The 18,813-nt window shown below is 39.7% G+C and overlaps 3 protein-coding genes across 6 annotated transcripts; 1 reads left to right on the top strand and 2 right to left on the bottom strand.

Annotated features, from left to right (window-relative positions):
- Positions 1 to 854: 854 nt before the first annotated feature.
- AT4G02660 (Beige/BEACH and WD40 domain-containing protein) lies at positions 855 to 15,682 on the top strand. Of its 3 annotated transcripts, NM_001340392.1 has the most exons (21): positions 855 to 1,569; positions 1,656 to 1,728; positions 1,853 to 1,938; positions 2,191 to 2,326; positions 2,416 to 2,472; positions 2,710 to 2,832; positions 2,993 to 3,184; positions 3,328 to 3,393; positions 3,944 to 4,058; positions 4,218 to 5,428; positions 5,643 to 6,342; positions 6,461 to 6,563; positions 6,665 to 7,346; positions 7,494 to 7,776; positions 7,857 to 9,513; positions 9,801 to 12,770; positions 12,967 to 13,275; positions 13,427 to 13,733; positions 13,816 to 13,962; positions 14,068 to 15,364; positions 15,441 to 15,650. In NM_001340392.1, the coding sequence occupies exons 1-20, from the start codon at positions 1,385 to 1,387 to the stop codon at positions 15,247 to 15,249; spliced, it is 10,584 nt and encodes a 3,527-aa protein (NP_001319850.1). In that variant the 5' UTR covers positions 855 to 1,384; the 3' UTR covers positions 15,250 to 15,364; positions 15,441 to 15,650. The 3 variants fall into 3 exon arrangements, with proteins under 3 accessions (NP_001319850.1, NP_001329387.1, NP_192175.3); NM_001340393.1 differs by having other exon boundaries at positions 6,665 to 7,776; positions 15,441 to 15,682; NM_116500.3 differs by having other exon boundaries at positions 14,068 to 15,509.
- A 71-nt stretch (positions 15,683 to 15,753) lies between these two features.
- On the bottom strand, positions 15,754 to 16,393 carry AT4G02655 (uncharacterized protein). Of its 2 annotated transcripts, none has more exons than NM_001340391.1 (1): positions 15,754 to 16,393. In NM_001340391.1, the coding sequence occupies exon 1, from the start codon at positions 16,349 to 16,351 to the stop codon at positions 15,935 to 15,937; it is 417 nt and encodes a 138-aa protein (NP_001328488.1). In that variant the 5' UTR covers positions 16,352 to 16,393; the 3' UTR covers positions 15,754 to 15,934. The 2 variants fall into 2 exon arrangements, with proteins under 2 accessions (NP_001328488.1, NP_001118920.1); NM_001125448.1 differs by having other exon boundaries at positions 15,754 to 16,328.
- AT4G02650 (ENTH/ANTH/VHS superfamily protein) lies at positions 16,388 to 18,797 on the bottom strand. The gene is made up of 3 exons (NM_116499.3): positions 17,953 to 18,797; positions 17,011 to 17,874; positions 16,388 to 16,919 (listed from the first exon to the last, which is right to left on the bottom strand). Exons 1-3 carry the CDS (start codon positions 18,635 to 18,637, stop codon positions 16,633 to 16,635), a joined length of 1,836 nt encoding a protein of 611 aa, NP_192174.2. The 5' UTR covers positions 18,638 to 18,797; the 3' UTR covers positions 16,388 to 16,632.
- Positions 18,798 to 18,813: the final 16 nt, after the last annotated feature.

Here is an 18,813-nt window from a genome sequence, read left to right as displayed (position 1 = left end):
AAAAGATAGATTAAAAGAACATTGTTAATGGTATCAATATAGTTTCCTTTTATGTTTTTACGAGCTCTTATAGTCCCCATTCTATACAACTTTGTTTTGCTTTCCTTTTTTCTTTTGGCTTGTGATTGGAAATTGAAGGTTGGTATAAAATGTACAATTCAGACATCTTATATATCTCCAGAGTATCCTTTGGTTTGGCTGATATATAAATGATTTGCAATACTGTTATGATCATTGTGTATTGAAACTTAGGATGTGATTGGTAATCGTGGGTTTAATAAAGCAAAAATGAAAAAAATGGAAAATAAAGAAAATAAATATTTAAAAATCAGCTCAAACTAAGTATTCTTTGGTTTGGCTGATATTAGTATAGTGAGATGATGAATTAATTTAAAATATCATCTCTTTTCTGTTTTTTTCTAAAGTCATCATAAACTATTCTCATGTAGATTTGAAACCAGAAGATAATTAACACAACACAAATTCTATTACAAACTACTAGATACATTCTAAAACATTCTACATTAGAGAAAAATAGTTGGTATATAACACTCAAGCAGTCAAGCTATTTCAAAATAATTGGTACAACAACATCCATGATTAAAAAATAACAACTATTTGGGTTCCTAAATTTTATCTTTAACAATCAAGCTATTTCGAAATTTTATGCAAGTAATTTCTTAATAGTTAATAGTAATATAATAATTACGTCTAGATGGACCCCAATGATAATTTAAAGACTTCCGTGGTTATAATATGAAATAGAAATATTTCAGGGGCAATAATGAAAACAATTAGGAACTTAATTATAATTAGTTTTGTTTTAAGTATCTATTTTAGGGAAATTAAATAAGGAAAATCGCGTGAGTGAGGGAGAAAGTGAGACGACTTTGACTATGTTTGAAGCGAGAAACAAGGCGCGGAGACACGAAGACGATGATGATGATGAAGAACACAGCACAAAAACCAAACGACGAAATTGATATTTATTTTTTTATTTCGTTAATCGATCAATGAAATAGTTTTCTTCAGCGTAAATCGATCTCTAAATCTCGATTTTCTGCGTTCTCCTTTCAAAATCTGTTTCAGTATTCTTCTCAGATTATCAAGGAGGAAGGAGAAATGAACTTGTTGTTGGTGGTGTGAATCTCGCTAATCGCAATTTTGGATCTTAGATTTTGTTCTTGCTACCAAACCCTAATCTCACACATTGCACCAGCATACATAGTTTTGATGTCTGGGTTGTTGTTCGTCTTTATTGATTCCGTTTCCTTAATCAAAAGAAACGGGTTGATTTCTGAGCCCCGATTCGGATCCGGGTCGTGTCCGACCGATTCAGGAGTGGTTATCGGATGAATGAATCTGGAATCGAAACTGTGGAACAATGAAATGGGGAACATTGCTTAAGGACTTGAAGGATAAGGTCGGAGTAGCTGAAACAACCGCCGATTTAATCGCCGGAGAAGCCATCAGTGACCCCACTACTCCACCGTCCTCTTCCCAAGCTTCTCCATCCTCTAGTTTCGCCGCCTTAGCTCAACATGACTTCAATTTATTATCTCCTACAAGGTATTTTACTTTTATAATGTGCACTTTGACTGATCAATGTTGGTATAAGTAAATCAATGATTCTCTCTTATTTACTCCTTGAAAAGCCGAGACAAACTTAAGTTGGAATTGGACTTCAAGAGATATTGGGAAGAGTTCCGTTCATCAAGCTCCGAACAGGTTCGTGTATCCATTCATGCTTTTAGCTTATGTACCTTTGTGTTACGTACAATCATTTATTGTGTTCTGATAAAAACTACACTGGAAAATCACTACTGCTAATCATTCATATATGTCACAACAGGAGAAAGAAGCCGCCTTGAATCTGAGTGTGAATACGTTTTGTAGACTAGTGAAGCAGCATGCTAACGTAGATCAGTTAGTTACCATGTAAGCCATTTCTTACTCTCTCTTTTTCTATTTGTATGGATTCATAATAGCTAGTTTTAGTCTTTGCAAGGGAAAATTTGCATGTCAACTAGAAGATAAATGTCTCTTACTCTCCACATGATTTAGAAAGGGATCGTACATTTCCTATCTTGAACGTTCTTCTTCGTTAGAGTCTCTTTTGCACTTTCGTTTCCTGCCCAGATATCAGATATGAGAATAGTAACCGTATTGAGAATTTAATTTCAATTGCAGGTTAGTAGAACCACATATATTCTCATTCGTCATTGGTAGAGCATTTGTGGCAGATGTTGAAAAGTTAAAGGTTAGTAGCAGGAAGAGGTCATTGGATGTAGAGAAAGCAATAGAGTTTTTTTCTGAAGTCACCAAGGTCTGCCTTTCCTTCCTACCACAGTGAATCAGGACATGTTATTGTTACCTTCTCTTCTCTGTTAGTCATGATTTTGTTGTTTCCTGCAGGATGGTTCAAGTCATGGTGCAAACCTTTTAACTGCTATTGAAGTCCTTGCATCTGGGGTACCTTTTCGACTTCTACATGTCTTTCAGTTTTTCCCTTTGTTAAATAATTTTACAAAACTCAACTATGAGTTTTTACTGTTTACCAATTTTTTTATTGAGTCTAATATCTGATAGCTAACTGGTAGTTATTCTCACATGATTTTTGGAGGCCATACAAAACCGTTTAGGGTGATGGCTCTTTGATGGCTTATATAATAAATATTGCATTGGTCCTTTTATGTGTTTTCTTTTCAGCCTTTCGACAAACAATCTCTACTGGATTCTGGGATATTATGTTGTTTAATACACACTTTCAATGCGTTTCTGACATACAGTGTAGCCAGTGAAGGTGAAAAAACTGTTAATTATGAAGAAAAGGTAAATATGAAAGATGTAGTACTTTCCAAGTTAGACACTTGAGGTTCAGTTTCAATGGTTTAACACATTTTTTCTACAATATAACTGTTTCATGCTGGCCAAAGTGTACACTCGGCAATGCCTTATCTGTTGAGACTTTAATGTATCTTCACTCTTGCAGGTTGAGGGCAGTGTTGTCAATATCATGAAAGCATTGGCAAGCCATCCTTCTGCTGCACAGAGTTTGATTGAAGATGACTCCCTTCAGCTACTTTTCAAGATGGTTGCCAATGGTTCTCTCATGGCTTTCTCTCGATTTAAAGTAGGGCTGGTTTCATTCCATAACATACAGCTTCACAAAAATGCAATGCAGGTAATTGGTTGCTCACCTGTTCTAGAAGTCGAGCAATGACAGTGTGTGTTGAAACTGAAACAGCTGCGAACTTTTCTGTAGCATGACCATGAAACTTGAGCGAATGTTGTGATGCTTAAAGTTCCATTTCGTGTCTCTTTCAGATTCTTGGGCTTCTTCTTGTCAATGACAATGGTAGCACGGCAAGCTACATACGCAAACACCATCTGGTATGCCATTGTATCCTGTAGAAAGCCTTACTGGGGAATGTATATTCTTGTTTTTTTTTTGCTAATGTTCAAGCTATATAAGGTCTCCCGTGATAAAGAAATTGGTTGTCAGGAGACTTTTGTTAATTTACTAGAGTATGAGAATAAAACTAATGATAAGTATTGGTTTTGTGCATATATTTTTGTTTGTCACAATCTGAGCATTGCCATATGATAGCTGCAATCTGGTGTTTAAATGGTTTCTTTTGTGATGTTTACAGTAATCTTCAAACCATTTGACGGAGTTTCTAAGAATGCTTGTTCTTGGTTTGTGAACTGAAAATCTATGTTAGGAAGCTAGATCGCTAGGAAAACTGCCTCAGATAGATTTTGTGACTAAGGACAACTATTTGGATTCTGTATAGCGTGAAAAAGGCCCGCACCTATTATTTGTTTCTGCTACATCTAAACGGGGCTTTTTAACAAAAATTCTGGCACAAGTTAGTGGTATGACTGCTTGTTCTGTTTCGACGTCTTCCGAACTAATTTTTTTTGCTGAGTTCTTCTGCAGATAAAGGTTCTCCTAATGGCTGTCAAAGATTTTGATCCGGATTGTGGGGACTCAGCTTATACAGTGGGCATTGTGGATTTGTTACTTGAATGTGTGGAACTATCGTACAGACCTGGTAAGTTCACTTAGACAAATCATAAGAACTCAAAATATGTCAATGCTTGTGGAAAAGGTAGTAGAGAGTAGAAATATTCGGTAGTCACCTTCTCAGTTTGGGGTTGGTAAACTGCTCTGATTGTGGTTGCTAATGTTTCTTAAATTTTGACTAATGTAGAAACTGGTGGAGTCAGGCTCAAAGATGACATACGAAATGCACATGGTTACCACTTCCTTGTACAGTTTGCGCTGATTCTATCTTCCATGCCAAAAGACATTGTTTTTGCGTTCGATCATTCATCCCCACACAAAAATAGAGGTTCCAATGACTCTAAAAAACAGCCACCCCTTTCACTGAAAACTAGGCAAAATGACGACTCTGAAAAACAGCAATCCCTTTCATTGAATAGTAGGCAAAATGATGAGTTTGCTTTAAAACATTTCTCCCCTGCACTTTCCAGATTGCTTGATGTTCTTGTCACCTTGGCTCAGACTGGTCCCATTGAGTCATCTGGAACAAGTACCTCACTATTGTCCCAAACAAAGCTCACTGGGTATAGCAGGAGACAAACACCATCTGCCAACAATCGGTATGATGAGCCATGTGAACAGGGAAGTGGTAAAGTTAAAGACCTTGAAGCTGTCCAAATGTTGCAAGACATCTTTCTGAAAGCAGAGAACAAGGATCTTCAGGCTGAAGTGTTAAACCGAATGTTCAAGATATTCACGAGCCATTTGGAAAACTACAGAATATGCCAAGAATTAAAGACTGTTCCACTTCTCGTGCTGAACATGGGTGGTTTTCCTTCCTCCCTGCAAGAGTTAATCCTCAAAATTCTTGAATATGCTGTCACAGTTGTAAATTGTGTTCCAGAGCAAGAACTATTGTCACTTTGTTTCTTGTTGCAACAGCCTATCGATTCTGAGTTGAAGCATACCATACTTTCTTTCTTTGTAAAGCTCACATCTTTTGATCAACAGTACAAGAAAGTCCTAGGTGAAGTTGGTGTTTTGGAAGTCTTACAAGATGATCTGAAGCAGCACAAGCTTCTCAGGGGTCCAGATCAGTATAGTGGAGTTTCTAATCATTTGGATCGGGTACCTAGCTCACCTAGCTTCAAACAACACCTGGATAGTCAGGATGCCATCATTTCATCACCGAAGCTGATGGAATCTGGGTCAGGAAAGTTGCCTATATTTGAAGTTGAAAGGACTATAACTGTTGGTTGGGATTGTATGATCTCTTTACTAAAGAATTCTCAAGTTAATCAAGAAGCTTTTCGTTCTGCCAATGGCGTGACCGTTATTCTTCCATTCCTGATCGCTGATGAACATCGTACCAGTATTTTGAGGATTTTTTCATGTTTAATCACAGGAGACATTAAACAGGTAAGTCTACATTCAAGGAATATGTATCTCGATATTCTATATTATACAGTGTGTTTTCTTGTTTCTCTGATCTACAAAGTCAAATTCTATTAGCTTGGCAAGGCTTTTAATTCTTTAGATCATGCCGCCACTAATGAGGTTTCTGTTGCTTAAGTATTATAAATCCTTGAGTTTCTGTAAAGGGTAACTCGTATCTGACCCGTCATTCAACCAGGTCCATCATGAAGAGTTAGAAGCTCTTATCGATGTGTTGAAGAGTGGAATGGTCACCAGAGTCTCTGGGGATCAATACAAGCTTCACTATGAAGTCAGATGTGATATCATGGGTGCTCTGTGGCGTATCGTTGGGGTTAATGGCTCTGCTCAAAGAGTCTTTGGTGAAGCCACTGGTTTCTCTCTTCTATTGACCACCCTTCATACGTTCCAAGGGGAAGAAGAGTGTAGGGATGAGTCTCATTTGATGGTTTACATCAAATTGTTCAAACATCTATTGCGCCTCATAACAACTGCTGTCTGTGAGAATGCTATCAATAGGATGAAACTGCACAGTGTCATTACATCTCAGACGTTTTATGATCTTCTGGTGGAGTCTGGTTTGCTGTGTGTTGATCTTGAAAGACATGTGATACAACTGTTGTTAGAACTTGCACTTGAAGTTTTGGTTCCACCGTTTTTGACATCAGAATCTATGGCCTCAGCTGAGATGGCAGAATGTGAAAAAGCAAGCTTTCTTGTAAAAACCGCATCTGGCCAATTTAATCCTGACAAGCAGAAGATCTATAATGCAGGTGCTGTCAGAGTACTGATCCGTTCACTGTTGCTTTGTACTCCAAAATTGCAGTTGGAATTTCTGAATCTTCTAGAAAGGCTTGCACGTGCCAGCCCATTCAACAAGGAAACCCTCACGTCAGCTGGTAAGAACTTTGTCTTAGGGTTCCACTTGGGCTCGTTATTATTGGCTAAGTTAACTCTTAAAATCACACCGTTGCTGTTTATTCTCTTCTTCACTCTTAATGAATTATAATGGAGCAGGTTGCGTAGAACTCCTGCTAGAGATTATCTACCCCTTTCTGCAGGGTTCGTCTCCATTTCTTTCTCATGCTTTAAAAATTGTTGAAGTTCTTGGAGCGTACAGGTAGTCAACCATAGCTAAAATTTTTATAATACGTAGTCTTAAGGTGACTAGGTTTGTTTGTAGGCTGATCTTACTCAAAATACGGTCTTATTCTGGTGCAGATTGTCTCCATCCGAGCTCAAAATGCTGTGTAGATATGTCATGCAGATGAGGGTTATGAATTCGGGTCCCTCACTAATTGGTATGATGGAAAAGCTAATTCTCATGGAAGAAGACACAGGATTGGAATGTGTTTCCCTGGCTCCTTTTGTAGAAATGGACATGAGCAAAACTGGGCATGCTTCTGTTCAGGTGTCCCTGGGTGAAAGATCTTGGCCTCCTGCTGCTGGTTATTCATTTGTTTGCTGGGTCCAGTTTCGTAACTTTTTGACAACCCAAGAATTAGAATCAGAAGTTTATAAAGCTGGTGGTTCGTCAAAGACGCCCATTTTGAGTGGGCAGCAAAGCGAACAAAATATTTTCCGGATATTTTCTGTTAATGCTATAAGTAATGGAAGTCCATCCTATGCAGAACTTTATTTTCAAGAAGATGGTATTCTGACCCTTGCCACTAGCAATTCAAATTCTTTGTCATTTTCTGGATTAGAAACTGAGGAGGGCAAGTGGCATCACCTCGCTGTTGTCCATAGTAAGCCGAATGCTCTTGCTGGACTCTTTCAGGCTAGCGTTGCTTATGTTTACATTGATGGAAAACTAAGGCACATGGGTAAACTGGGGTATTCTCCTTCACCTGTTGGAAAATCTTTGCAAGTAATAATTGGAACTTCAGCCACTTGTGCTAGGGTTAGCGATTTGACATGGAAAATACGCTCATGTTATCTTTTTGAGGAGGGGCTCACGTCAGGCTGCATTGGTTTCATGTACATTCTTGGTAGAGGGTATACAGGTCTTTTTCAGGATGCATATCTCTTACGTTTCGTACCTAATCAGGCTTGTGGTGGGGACAGCATGGCTATCCTTGACTTGTTAGACACTGACATGTCGTCTGGTATCCAAAAATTTGAAGACAGTAATAGACAAGGCGATTCCAAGGCACATTGTAGTGGGATTGTATGGGATCTCGATAGGTTAGGGAATCTTTCAATTCAGTTACCTGGTAAGAAACTTATTTTTGCATTTGATGGAACATGCTCAGAGTTCATGCGCGCTACCGGAAGTTTTTCACTCGTCAATCTTGTTGACCCATTGTCCGCTGCTGCCTCTCTTATTGGGGGTATACAATGATCATATATAATTTCGTTCGTGTTTTACCTTTTATGTTTTAGTTTCATTCTACGTTTCTCAATTATATAGGAATACCGCGTTTCGGGCGCCTGGTGGGAAATGTGAGTCTCTGCAGACAAAATGTGATTGGCAATAGTATCCGCCCAGTGGGAGGAATGGCTGTTGTACTTGCACTGGTTGAGGCTGCCGAATCTAGAGATATGCTACATATGGCTCTTTCATTGCTTGCCTGTGCGCTTCATCAGAATTCCCAGAATGTGAAGGATATGGAAACATACACAGGCTATCACTTACTAGCTCTGTTTTTACGTCCCAAGATGGCGCTATTTGACATGCAATGTTTGGAGATATTTTTCCAAATATCTGCATGTGAAGCTTTCTTTTCAGAGCCAAAGAAGTTGGAGAGTGGGCAAACTACTATTAGCATGTCACCTACGGAGATTATACCTGAAAACAACTATGAGGATCCTACTCTGTGTAAATTTCAATATGAAACTTCTTCAGTTGGATCTCATGGGGATATGGATGATTTTTCGGGGCGAAAAGATTCTTTTAGTCATTTATCTGAGCTTGAAATGGGAGATAATCCTGTTGAAACTTCAAACTGCATTGTCTTATCCAATGCAGATATGGTGGAACATGTCCTCCTGGACTGGACTCTCTGGGTGACAGCCCCTGTTTCCATCCAAATCGCCTCACTTGGTTTTCTAGAGAATCTCATCTCAATACTCTGGTACAGGAGTCACAATCTTGCAATTCTGCGTCAAATCAATCTGGTGAAACATTTGTTAGTAACACTTCAACGAGGGGATGTGGAAGTTCTTGTCCTAGAAAAATTAGTTATTCTTCTTAGATGCATCTTAGAAAACGGGTTCCTTACTCCTGAGCTTGAAGATGTGGTTAGGTTTGCGATTATGACATTTAATCCACCTGAAATAAAGTCACAAAACTCATCAATGCGCGAGTCAATGGGGAAGCATGTAATTGTGAGAAATTTGGTATTGGAAATGCTTATTGATCTCCAGGTAACCATAAAAGCAGAAGAACTGCTGGAGCAGTGGCATAAGACAGTTTCATCAAAATTAATAACGTACTTCCTTGATGGAGCTGTGCATCCTAGTAGTATGAGATGGATTATGACCCTTCTCGGTGTTTGTCTCACTTCTTCCCCAAATTTTTCTCTTAAATTTTTTGCCAGTGGAGGTTATCAGGGGCTGGTACGGGTACTTCAAAGCTTTTATGATTCTCCAGACATATATTACATTTTGTTCTGCTTGATTTTCGGAAAACCTGTTTATCCAAGACTACCAGAGGTCCGAATGTTAGACTTTCATGCACTAATGCCCGATGATGGAAGCCATGTAGAGTTGAATTTTGTAGATCTGTTGGATTCAGTGGTTGCCATGGCTAAATCTACTTTTGACAGATTGATCATGCAATCAATGCTTGCCCACCAGTCTGGAAACCTTTCACAGGTGAGCGCTAGATGTGTAGCTGAGCTTGTTGAGGGCTATGCAGATATGACTGGAGAGCTTCAAGGGAAAGCTTTAATGCATAAAACATATGCGGCACGGTTGATGGGTGGTGAAGCATCAGCTCCTGCCACTGCTACATCTGTTATCCGTTTCATGGTTGATCTAGCAAAGATGTGCCCTCAATTTTCAGCTGCTTGCAAAAACACAGAATTTCTCCAAAAGTGTGCTGATCTTTACTTTTCTTGTGTCAGGTTTGCATCACATGCCTTTTGCATATATATACATTTTTCAGTACCACATACTGAACATAGATATGTATATCCTTTTCTGTACATTCAGAATTCATTTTTTTCTGTCTGTATCCCTTTTGTATAGTCGCGGCATAGAGACATTGGAAACAGTATTTTTGTTCCACTAATCATATATTCCTGCATGTCAGAAGGTCCTAGATAAGACCAGGATTTTTTTTGTTTTTTGTAGTTACTGTGACCTGCAAGATGTTTTGCAAATATTGACCAAAATCTGGGTCGTTTTGCAGGGCTTTTCATGCTGTTAAGCTGGCCAAACAGCTCTCAATGAAAGCAGAAGAGCAGAATATAACTGGTGGTGATGATAGCAGCGTAGAAGGGAATTTTTGTAGAGTGTCTCACCAGGACATGTCCACAAAAACCTCCATAAGTGCTGGAAGCTTCCCTCAAGATCAGACTAGCAGTGTGATTTCTGTAGACATGTATATACCTTCGGATTATGTGGCTGTTGATAAGGTGGAGAACTTTCTTACAACACCGCCAGGGGAATCAAACAAATCATTTCAAGGTCGCGAATATATTGCGAAACAAGATGGTGATCATGTTGGCTCTGTGTCAGCCTCCAGTGAAATGAAATCTCTAGATCTTACAGGTAGTTCGAGTCAAGTTCAACCAATAGATTCTCGGAGTTCTGAATCTTTCTCGATGTTAGAATCTCCCCTTTTATCTGAAAAATCAAGTCTTGAAGTTCCATTCATTCCATCCCCATCCAAAAGTTCTACAATTTCCACTCCTCATCCGTCGCATATCTCAGTTAGTGAATTTGATGCATCTTCAGATCAATCATCAGGTTCACAAGGTTCATCTGCTGTCCATACATTATTTACAATTAGCCCAAAAGTTCTCCTCGAAACTGATGAGTCTGGGTATGGTGGTGGGCCGTGTTCTGCTGGAGCAAGTGCAGTGCTAGATTTTATGGCAGAGGTCTGTGCTGACATAATGACTGAGCAGATTAAAGCAGTACAGGCTTTGGAAAGCATTTTAGAAATGCTTCCTTTATATGTGGATCCTGAATGTGTTGTAGTATTTCAAGGCTTATGCCTTAGCAGAGTCATGAACTATCTTGAAAGGCGTTTCTTGCGTGATGACGAAGAGGATGACAAAAAGCTAGACAAAAGAAAATGGTCTGCAAACTTGGATGCTTTTTGCTGGATGATTGTGGATCGTGTCTATATGGGCGCTTTTCCTCAACCAACTGGAGTCCTTAGAACCCTTGAGTTCTTGTTATCAATCCTGCAATTGGCTAACAAAGATGGTAGGGTTGAAGAAGTCACTTCTTCAGGTAAGGGTTTGTTATCCATTGGAAGAGCAACCAGGCAACTAGATGCTTATGTGCACTCAATCCTGAAGAACACAAATAGAACAATACTATATTGTTTCCTACCATCGTTCTTGATAACTATTGGAGAGGAGGACCTACCGTCACGTCTGGGCTTGCTTGTTGAATCTACCAAGAAGCAAACTTCAAAGTTAAGCGGCAAGGAATCTGGAATTGATGTCTCAGCAGTTCTTCAATTGTTGGTTGCAAACAAGAATATCATATTATGCCCTAGCAATCTTGATACAGATTTGAATTGCTGTCTGTGTGTGAATTTAATCTCTCTACTTCATGACCAGAGAAAGAATGTGCAAAACATGGCATCTAATATTATCAAATATTTGCTGGTTCACCGAAAATCTGCTTTGGAGGATTTGCTCGTCAAAAAACCACACCGAGGACAAAAATTTGATGTACTACACGGGGGTTTTGATAGATTGCTGACTGGAAATCTTCCAGAATTCTCTAAGTGGCTTGAGAGCTCCGAGCAAATTATAACTAAAGTACTGGAGCAGGGTGCTGCAGTTATGTGGATACAGTACATAGCTGGCTCGGCAAAATTTCCTGATGTTAGAATGAAAGGCATGGATGGTCGTCGCACTAGAGAGATGGGGAGAAAATTGCGAGATACGTCTAAGTTAGACCTGAAACACTGGGAGCAGGTAAATGAGCGAAGATATGCACTTGAAGTAGTACGTGATGCAATGTCTGCTGAGCTTAGAGTTGTCCGGCAAAATAAATATGGTTTGATACTTCATGCCGAGAGTGTGTGGCCAACTCACCTCCAACAGCTTGTACATGAGCGTGGTATATTCCCAATGCGTATTTCCCATGGAGTTGAAGATCTTAAATGGCAACTCTGTCCTATTGAAGGTCCATATAGAATGCGTAAAAAGCTTGAACGATGTAAACTGAAGATTGATAGCCTCCATAATTTACTAGAAGGGAAGTTGGAACTTGGAGAAATTGAGCTACTCAAATCCAAAAGTGAAGATGGTCTTGTTATTTCTGATATGGATTCTGAGCCAGCTTTCCTGCTAAGTGAACTTTACAGCGAGTCCTTTTCCGAAGAGGCTGATGATCTTAAGGATGTTCCATCTGCTAGAAATGGATGGAATAATGATAGAGCAACTAGTACAAATGCGGCGAGTCTTCATAATTCTCTTTCTTTTGGTGGCAAGTCTAGTAGTACAGCAGTATCTGTTCCAATAAGCGTTAACACAGATGAAAAATCTGAGACTGGATCTCCAATAAAGTCATCTTCTGGTAAAATGGACGAAATCAAACATGTGGAGGAAGAATCAGAGAAGGAATTGAAAGATGATGGTGAGTATCTGATCAGACCTTATCTGGAACATCTTGAAAAGATTAGGTTCCGATATAACTGTGAGAGAGTTGTTGGTTTGGACAAACATGATGGGATCTTCTTAATAGGGGAACTTTGCCTATATGTGATAGAGAACTTTTACATTGATGATCATGGGTGTATCTGTGAGAAGGAATGTGAAGACGAGCTATCCATTATTGATCAGGCACAAGGTTTGAAAAAACAATTTCATGGAAGCCTGGAATCCAAGTCCAAGTCTAGCACATTGTGGAGTACAACAATAAAAATCGGTGCTGTAGGGGGAAGAGCATGGGCATATGGTGGTGGAGCTTGGGGAAAGGAAAAAGTGCGTGTGACTGGTAACTTGCCACATCCTTGGCATATGTGGAAGCTGGATAGTGTTCATGAGATTCTAAAACGTGATTACGAGCTGCGTCGAGTTGCTGTTGAGATATTTAGCATGGATGGATGTAATGATCTCCTTGTGTTCCACAAGAAAGAAAGGGAAGAAGTCTTCAGGAATCTCCTTGCCATGAATCTTCCAAGGAACAGCATGTATGGCATCTTGTTGCTTTTCATATCAATTTTTTTTGGCGCTCTCAGCATATTCCCCTTTTTCCCCATTTTTCTCTAGTCATGAATAAACATGTCACGTTAAGCTCAAGAGCTGAGCATTATATAGCTCAGTCTTCCATGAGGCCCTTCCTAAATCTATGAATCTGTTGTTTATTCTGTTTGTTTTTCTTTTCAGGCTCGATACAACCATATCAGGATCAGCGAAACAGGAAAGCAAAGAGGGTAGCCGTCTTTTCAAATTGATGGCAAAGTCATTCACGAAAAGATGGCAAAATGGGGAGATCAGCAATTTCCAATACCTAATGCATCTCAACACCCTTGCAGGACGTGGATACAGTGATCTCACACAGTATCCGGTATTTCCGTGGATTCTAGCAGATTATGATGGCGAGAGTCTTGATTTGTCGGATCCAAATAATTTTCGCAAGCTTGACAAACCAATGGGTTGCCAGACGCCTGAAGGAGAAGAAGAATTTAGGAAACGGTTTGTGATATGCCCTTAAACTTGATTTAGAGCTTTTCTTGTGTGTTCCTCACCATACAGCTTTCCCTTTTAATTAGTTATGCTTTCATCGTGTCGTAATCATATTCCAAGAAGTGTTTCTCATGCTTTCCTTCTCCCTTTATCATTTCAGATATGAGAGCTGGGATGATCCAGAGGTTCCACAATTTCATTACGGTTCTCACTATTCAAGTGCTGGCATTGTTTTGTTTTACCTTATTCGCCTTCCACCGTTCAGTGCTGAAAATCAGAAGCTGCAGGGTGGTCAATTTGATCATGCTGATCGACTTTTCAATAGTATTAGAGAGACTTGGCTTAGTGCAGCTGGAAAAGGAAATACATCAGATGTGAAAGAACTAATTCCTGAATTTTTCTACATGCCTGAATTCTTAGAAAACAGATTTAACCTTGATTTGGGTGAAAAGCAGTCAGGGGATAAGGTAGCAAGTTGTTCTAATGGTGCTTATGTTCCTTTTACTTCGCTGTTTCCCTTTCATGAGAAAGTTCCTTGTATAATGTCAGGTTGGTGATGTAATTTTACCTCCTTGGGCTAGAGGGAGTGTTCGTGAATTCATCCGCAAGCACAGAGAAGCTTTGGAGTCTGATTATGTTTCAGAGAATCTGCATCATTGGATAGATCTCATCTTTGGGCACAAGCAGAGAGGAAAGGTACATTACATGTTCTCCTTTTGGTAGTCAATAGAAAAATCTAACTATCATGTCTTAGAGATGTTGCTTCTTAAAATATCGAATCATGAGGCTGTTTATTTTCAGGCTGCAGAAAATGCTGTTAATGTTTTCTACCATTACACGTATGAGGGGAATGTGGATGTAGATGCTGTTACGGATCCTGCCATGAAAGCATCCATACTAGCACAGATCAATCATTTTGGACAAACGCCGAAGCAACTATTCCAGAAACCTCATGTTAAAAGAAGGACAGACAGAAAAGTCCCTCCGCACCCTCTGAAACACTCGATGCATCTTGTTCCTCGCAATATACGTAAATGCTCATCATCTATAAACCAAATCATCACTTTCAATGATAAGTTGCTTCTTACCGGCGCTAACTGTCTCCTGAAACCCAGAGGCTATAAGAAATACATAAGATGGGGTTTCCCAGACAGGACCTTGAGATTTATGAGCTATGATCAGGACAAGCTCTTATCCACCCATGAAAATCTCCATGAAGGCAACCAGATCCAGTGCGCTGGTGTTAGTCATGACGGGCGCATTGTGGTCACTGGAGCAGAAGATGGTCTAGTCTCTGTGTGGAGAGTCAGCAAGGATGGCCCCCGTGGTTCACGACGTTTACGGTTAGAGAAATCCCTGTGTGCACACACAGCCAAGGTCATTTGTCTACGTGTAAGTCAACCTTACATGATGATTGCAAGCAGTTCAGATGACTGTACAGTTATCATATGGGATCTCAGTTCTTTAAGTTTTGTGAGGCAGCTTCCGAATTTTTCGGTTCCCGTTACAGTAGTCTACATAAACGACCTTACAGGAGAAATCGTAACTGCTGCTGGAAGTGTACTTGCTGTTTGGAGCATCAATGGCGATTGCCTTTCTGTGGTTAACACATCACAGTTGCCAACTGATTTGATAGTATCAGTAGCAGGTTCAACGTTTTCTGACTGGCTGGAAACAACCTGGTACGTGACTGGTCATCAAAGTGGGGCACTTAAAGTGTGGCGGATGGTACATTGTACTGATCCGGTAAGTGTCCCGAGCAAAACACCTAGCAACAGAACAGGAGGTCTAAATTTGGGGAATCAGAAGCCAGAATACAAATTGCTTTTACACAAGGAGTTGAAGTTCCATAAGCAACCGGTCACATCTCTGCATCTCACGACCGACCTAAAGCAATTACTGAGCGGCGATTCAGCTGGACATTTGCTTTCATGGACAGTACCAGATGAGATATTAAAAGCTTCACTCAAAAAAGCTTCATAGTTTAGAATCAAAAGCATCATCTAAAACTAGGACTAGTATCTAGAGCAATCACTGATGGTCAGGAGACTTGAGGACAAATCACTGAAGCACCTAGGAGGTAGATCAAAGTCAAAATGTAAGACCTCATGGCAAAGACTTTCCTTTGTTGAGTCTCTTACCTCGCATCTGATTCTTTTTCATCTGATTTGCAGATTAAATGTTGTTACCGAATGCAGAAACAACAAAGCGAGACAGAATCCCGTCGATTTGACAATAACTAAAAGGTTTGTCTATAGAATGTGTAAATAGAGTTAACAGGGAATTGTGTGTATAATAGATTATTCTGCAAATAATAACCTGAGCAAATTTAATATTAGAGCCCCATATATATTTTTCTCAGATGAAATTATGTTATTAGTAGCTTAGGGAGTTTTAATTTGCTTCAACATCAATGGTAATGTCTTATGTTAATAACCTGTAGCCCACTCTAAAGTACATAACCGTTATGTTGTTGCTTTGTTTCTTATGAAGACAAATATTAGAAAGTACACAAATTTGGGGATAGTATTACATTTTCTAAATATTGGGAACAATTTAGAGTCTGAAAGTAGAAGAAAACATTGAATAAAGCGGGGGTGTCACGGAACATATCAATGAAAAAATGTAAAGAAGTGTTTTAAGTTTTCAAAGTGAATCACGGAACATATCAATGAAAAGCACAAGATACATTAGACAGGAGCTTCGAACCTCCCAACCATTTCTCCAGAACATACTCCTTCACTTTCTTCTCATCATTTCCAAACACATTACACATAGCCTTAACATAGTTAGATGGAAATTTTCCGGTTATCCTCACATAGAACATGACGGCACGAGCCATGTCTTTGCACAAATTGTCCCTCAGAGATTCAAACATTGACGTCTTGGCCGTTTCGAGTGAAGAAGATCTTGGTGGTTGCGACCTGTTGATATTTCTTCGTATGCAAGCTTCTTGGGGGTTTAAGGGAGCAGCAGAGATAGCGAGGAAGGTCACAAAGAAGACTACGGCGACGATGCTCATGGAAGTCTTCATTGCTTTTGGCTTCGCTTGTTGTTTCTGTGAAGAAAGAAAGCGTATAGACATTTATATACAGTGAGTAATGAGATATTTGAAACTTGTTTCGCATTAAAAGAAAGTTCAGTTTTATATGTTAAAGTGAAAATTGGGGGTTTCAACATTCAAATGTTTCATGAGTTTCACTTACTAGGGAGTATCAGTTTGGTTTATAATGATAATAATAATATCATAGGTGTTGTTCACAAATAGTGACCAGAAGAGTTTACAATGTTAGAGGGACAACAAAAAAGAAGCTAACACCTTTCTTTCAAGCTCTTCATTAATGGTGATTGTTTATTTATATAATATCAATAGCGAGGCGTGTAAGAGTAAGGTCCCATGGAGTATGGAAGCTGATAATATTGTTGTTGTTGGTTTTGTCCGAAATTCATGTGACCTTGTCTTCCACTTCTGTTGTATTGATCCCACATTATTTGTTCTTCCATTAACAATCTTTGTTTTTTCTCCATATCATTCATTTGCACGTATGCTGGTGGGGCTACCTCTAGCGACGCCGCGAATGGATCCACCATCACCGGACTATTTCTGTTTCCATTGGCTGTCGGTGGCGGCGCTGGCAATGCCAACATCGAGGCTGCATCATCATTTAGATCAGATTCATTGAACTGACTCTCATGAAACTAAGATAAAAATTGAAAAATGATTTCATTTTAAATTTGTTTTACCTGCTGGGCTTCCTGCAGAACCAAAAGCCACACTACTAGCACTTCCACTACTTCCATAAGCCGTAGACGTTTTAACCGCAGCATTAACCGCACCGTACTGATACATTCCATCAAGCAACAAAGTATCAAATCCTCCTCCGAGCTCACTCTTTTGTCCCGACAATCTTGTCGCCGATCTCACCAAGTCCGTCTCCCAATCCGCCGAATTATCGTTAAACGCTTCCCACCCCGGTCCAGACGCACTCTCGGTCCCAACGACACCATCAAATAACGCTAACGCCAAACTATCACCAACCGTTCCTGCCGTTACACCCGCTTCATCTGTTAAATCCAGCAAATCACCCTCTTGATCTTGTCTTGAAACCACTTCTTCAACATCTTTCTTTGTTTCCATTTTCTCTTCTTCTTCCTCTTCTTCTTTCTGTTCCGGTGCGGGTAATGCTTTGATGGAGTTTAAATCTTCTTGATTTTCTTGAATATACTCTGTTTTGCTCTCCTCCTCCTCAGATTTGTTAGACCTTTTTGATGATGATTTTGTTGTTTGTGCAGCTAAAGCTGATTTATCTCTTATAAACTCATCCATGAGATCAAGTTTCTTCTGTGTAATCTTTTCCAATTCTGGATACTCTGAAGATCTTGCAACTGCCATGTTCTTACACCATCCGTAAAACGGATCTAACTCGTCAAACTGTTTAGAAACTCGACAGAAGATTTCATAGACTTTGATGGAATCATGAATGTCTAATTCCATGAATCGCTCTATTAATACTCCCATGATCTCTGTTATATTGTAGTATAACTGAAAACTCTCTTTTACTATCGGATACATAGCCACAATCACCACTCTGTTGTTCTTCGCATTACCTGTTGCAAAAGACCTAACTTATTAACCAAGAAATCCGAAAGTGGAAAAGCGTGTGTTCCAAGGAAATTAATTATTACCTGTTGGACGACAAGCCAAGAACCGATCAAGAAGCTGTTGTAAATGTTGTACTCTGTTGAAGATTTTCTCTGTTTTCATCTCTGCGACTGGTTTAGATTTAACCACAATAGCTTTCGACCGAATATCGTTGCTTGTCCCTCGATGATCATCTTCCTCGCCGGAATCACCATCACCGCCACCACCACCACCACTTTTTTTTTTCCCTCGTCTTCCTTGCATCCGGTAATCAAGACGTTCATCCAAATACAAAGCATAAGTCCGAACAAAAGCAGAGTAATCCCACGAATCAGACTGACTCGCATCTCTGAAATCAGACATGTTAAGCAATCTCGTTCCTCGTCTCGTCGCGAAGAAGATCTCTTGCTCGTAGGCTCTATCTCCATCTGTTAGCAACCGTTGGATCAAAATCAAGGTTTTGAGAGCAACCGACCAGTTCTTGGTCTTGTTGAGCCGTCGCGAGAGAGTTGCCACACAAGCGCTTACGTAATTGCGTGAGTAAGAAGTTAGGCATAAAATCTCTCTAATGTACTTGTCCTCCGCTGGATAGTCATCATGTCGCGTCGCTTTCACGACAGCTATTTCGAGTTCCGTTAAAGAACTGCTTCGACCACCGACTTTGGCTAATCCTACGCTTGTTTGATCTTTCACGGCTCCTATGGCACGTTTTAGCTTACTTGAACCCATTTTGACTTACGTACGCCGTTAAACAGAGGAAGAGAGAGGAGAAAAAAATTGGAAGAACGACGACTTTTTTCTTTCACTTGTTTGTCGTCGTCTCTTTTTCTCCTCTGTTTTTTTTTTTTGTGTTTTCTGACGAGAAAATGTGAATGCTTGATCGATCTACCATGGAAATCGCCGAG

This window comes from Arabidopsis thaliana, chromosome 4 (assembly GCF_000001735.4).
Source record: "Arabidopsis thaliana chromosome 4, partial sequence".
Taxonomy (NCBI): Eukaryota; Viridiplantae; Streptophyta; class Magnoliopsida; order Brassicales; family Brassicaceae; genus Arabidopsis; species Arabidopsis thaliana.
Note: the sequence above shows the minus strand (reverse complement) of the source record. Positions and strands in the feature narration are given on the sequence as shown.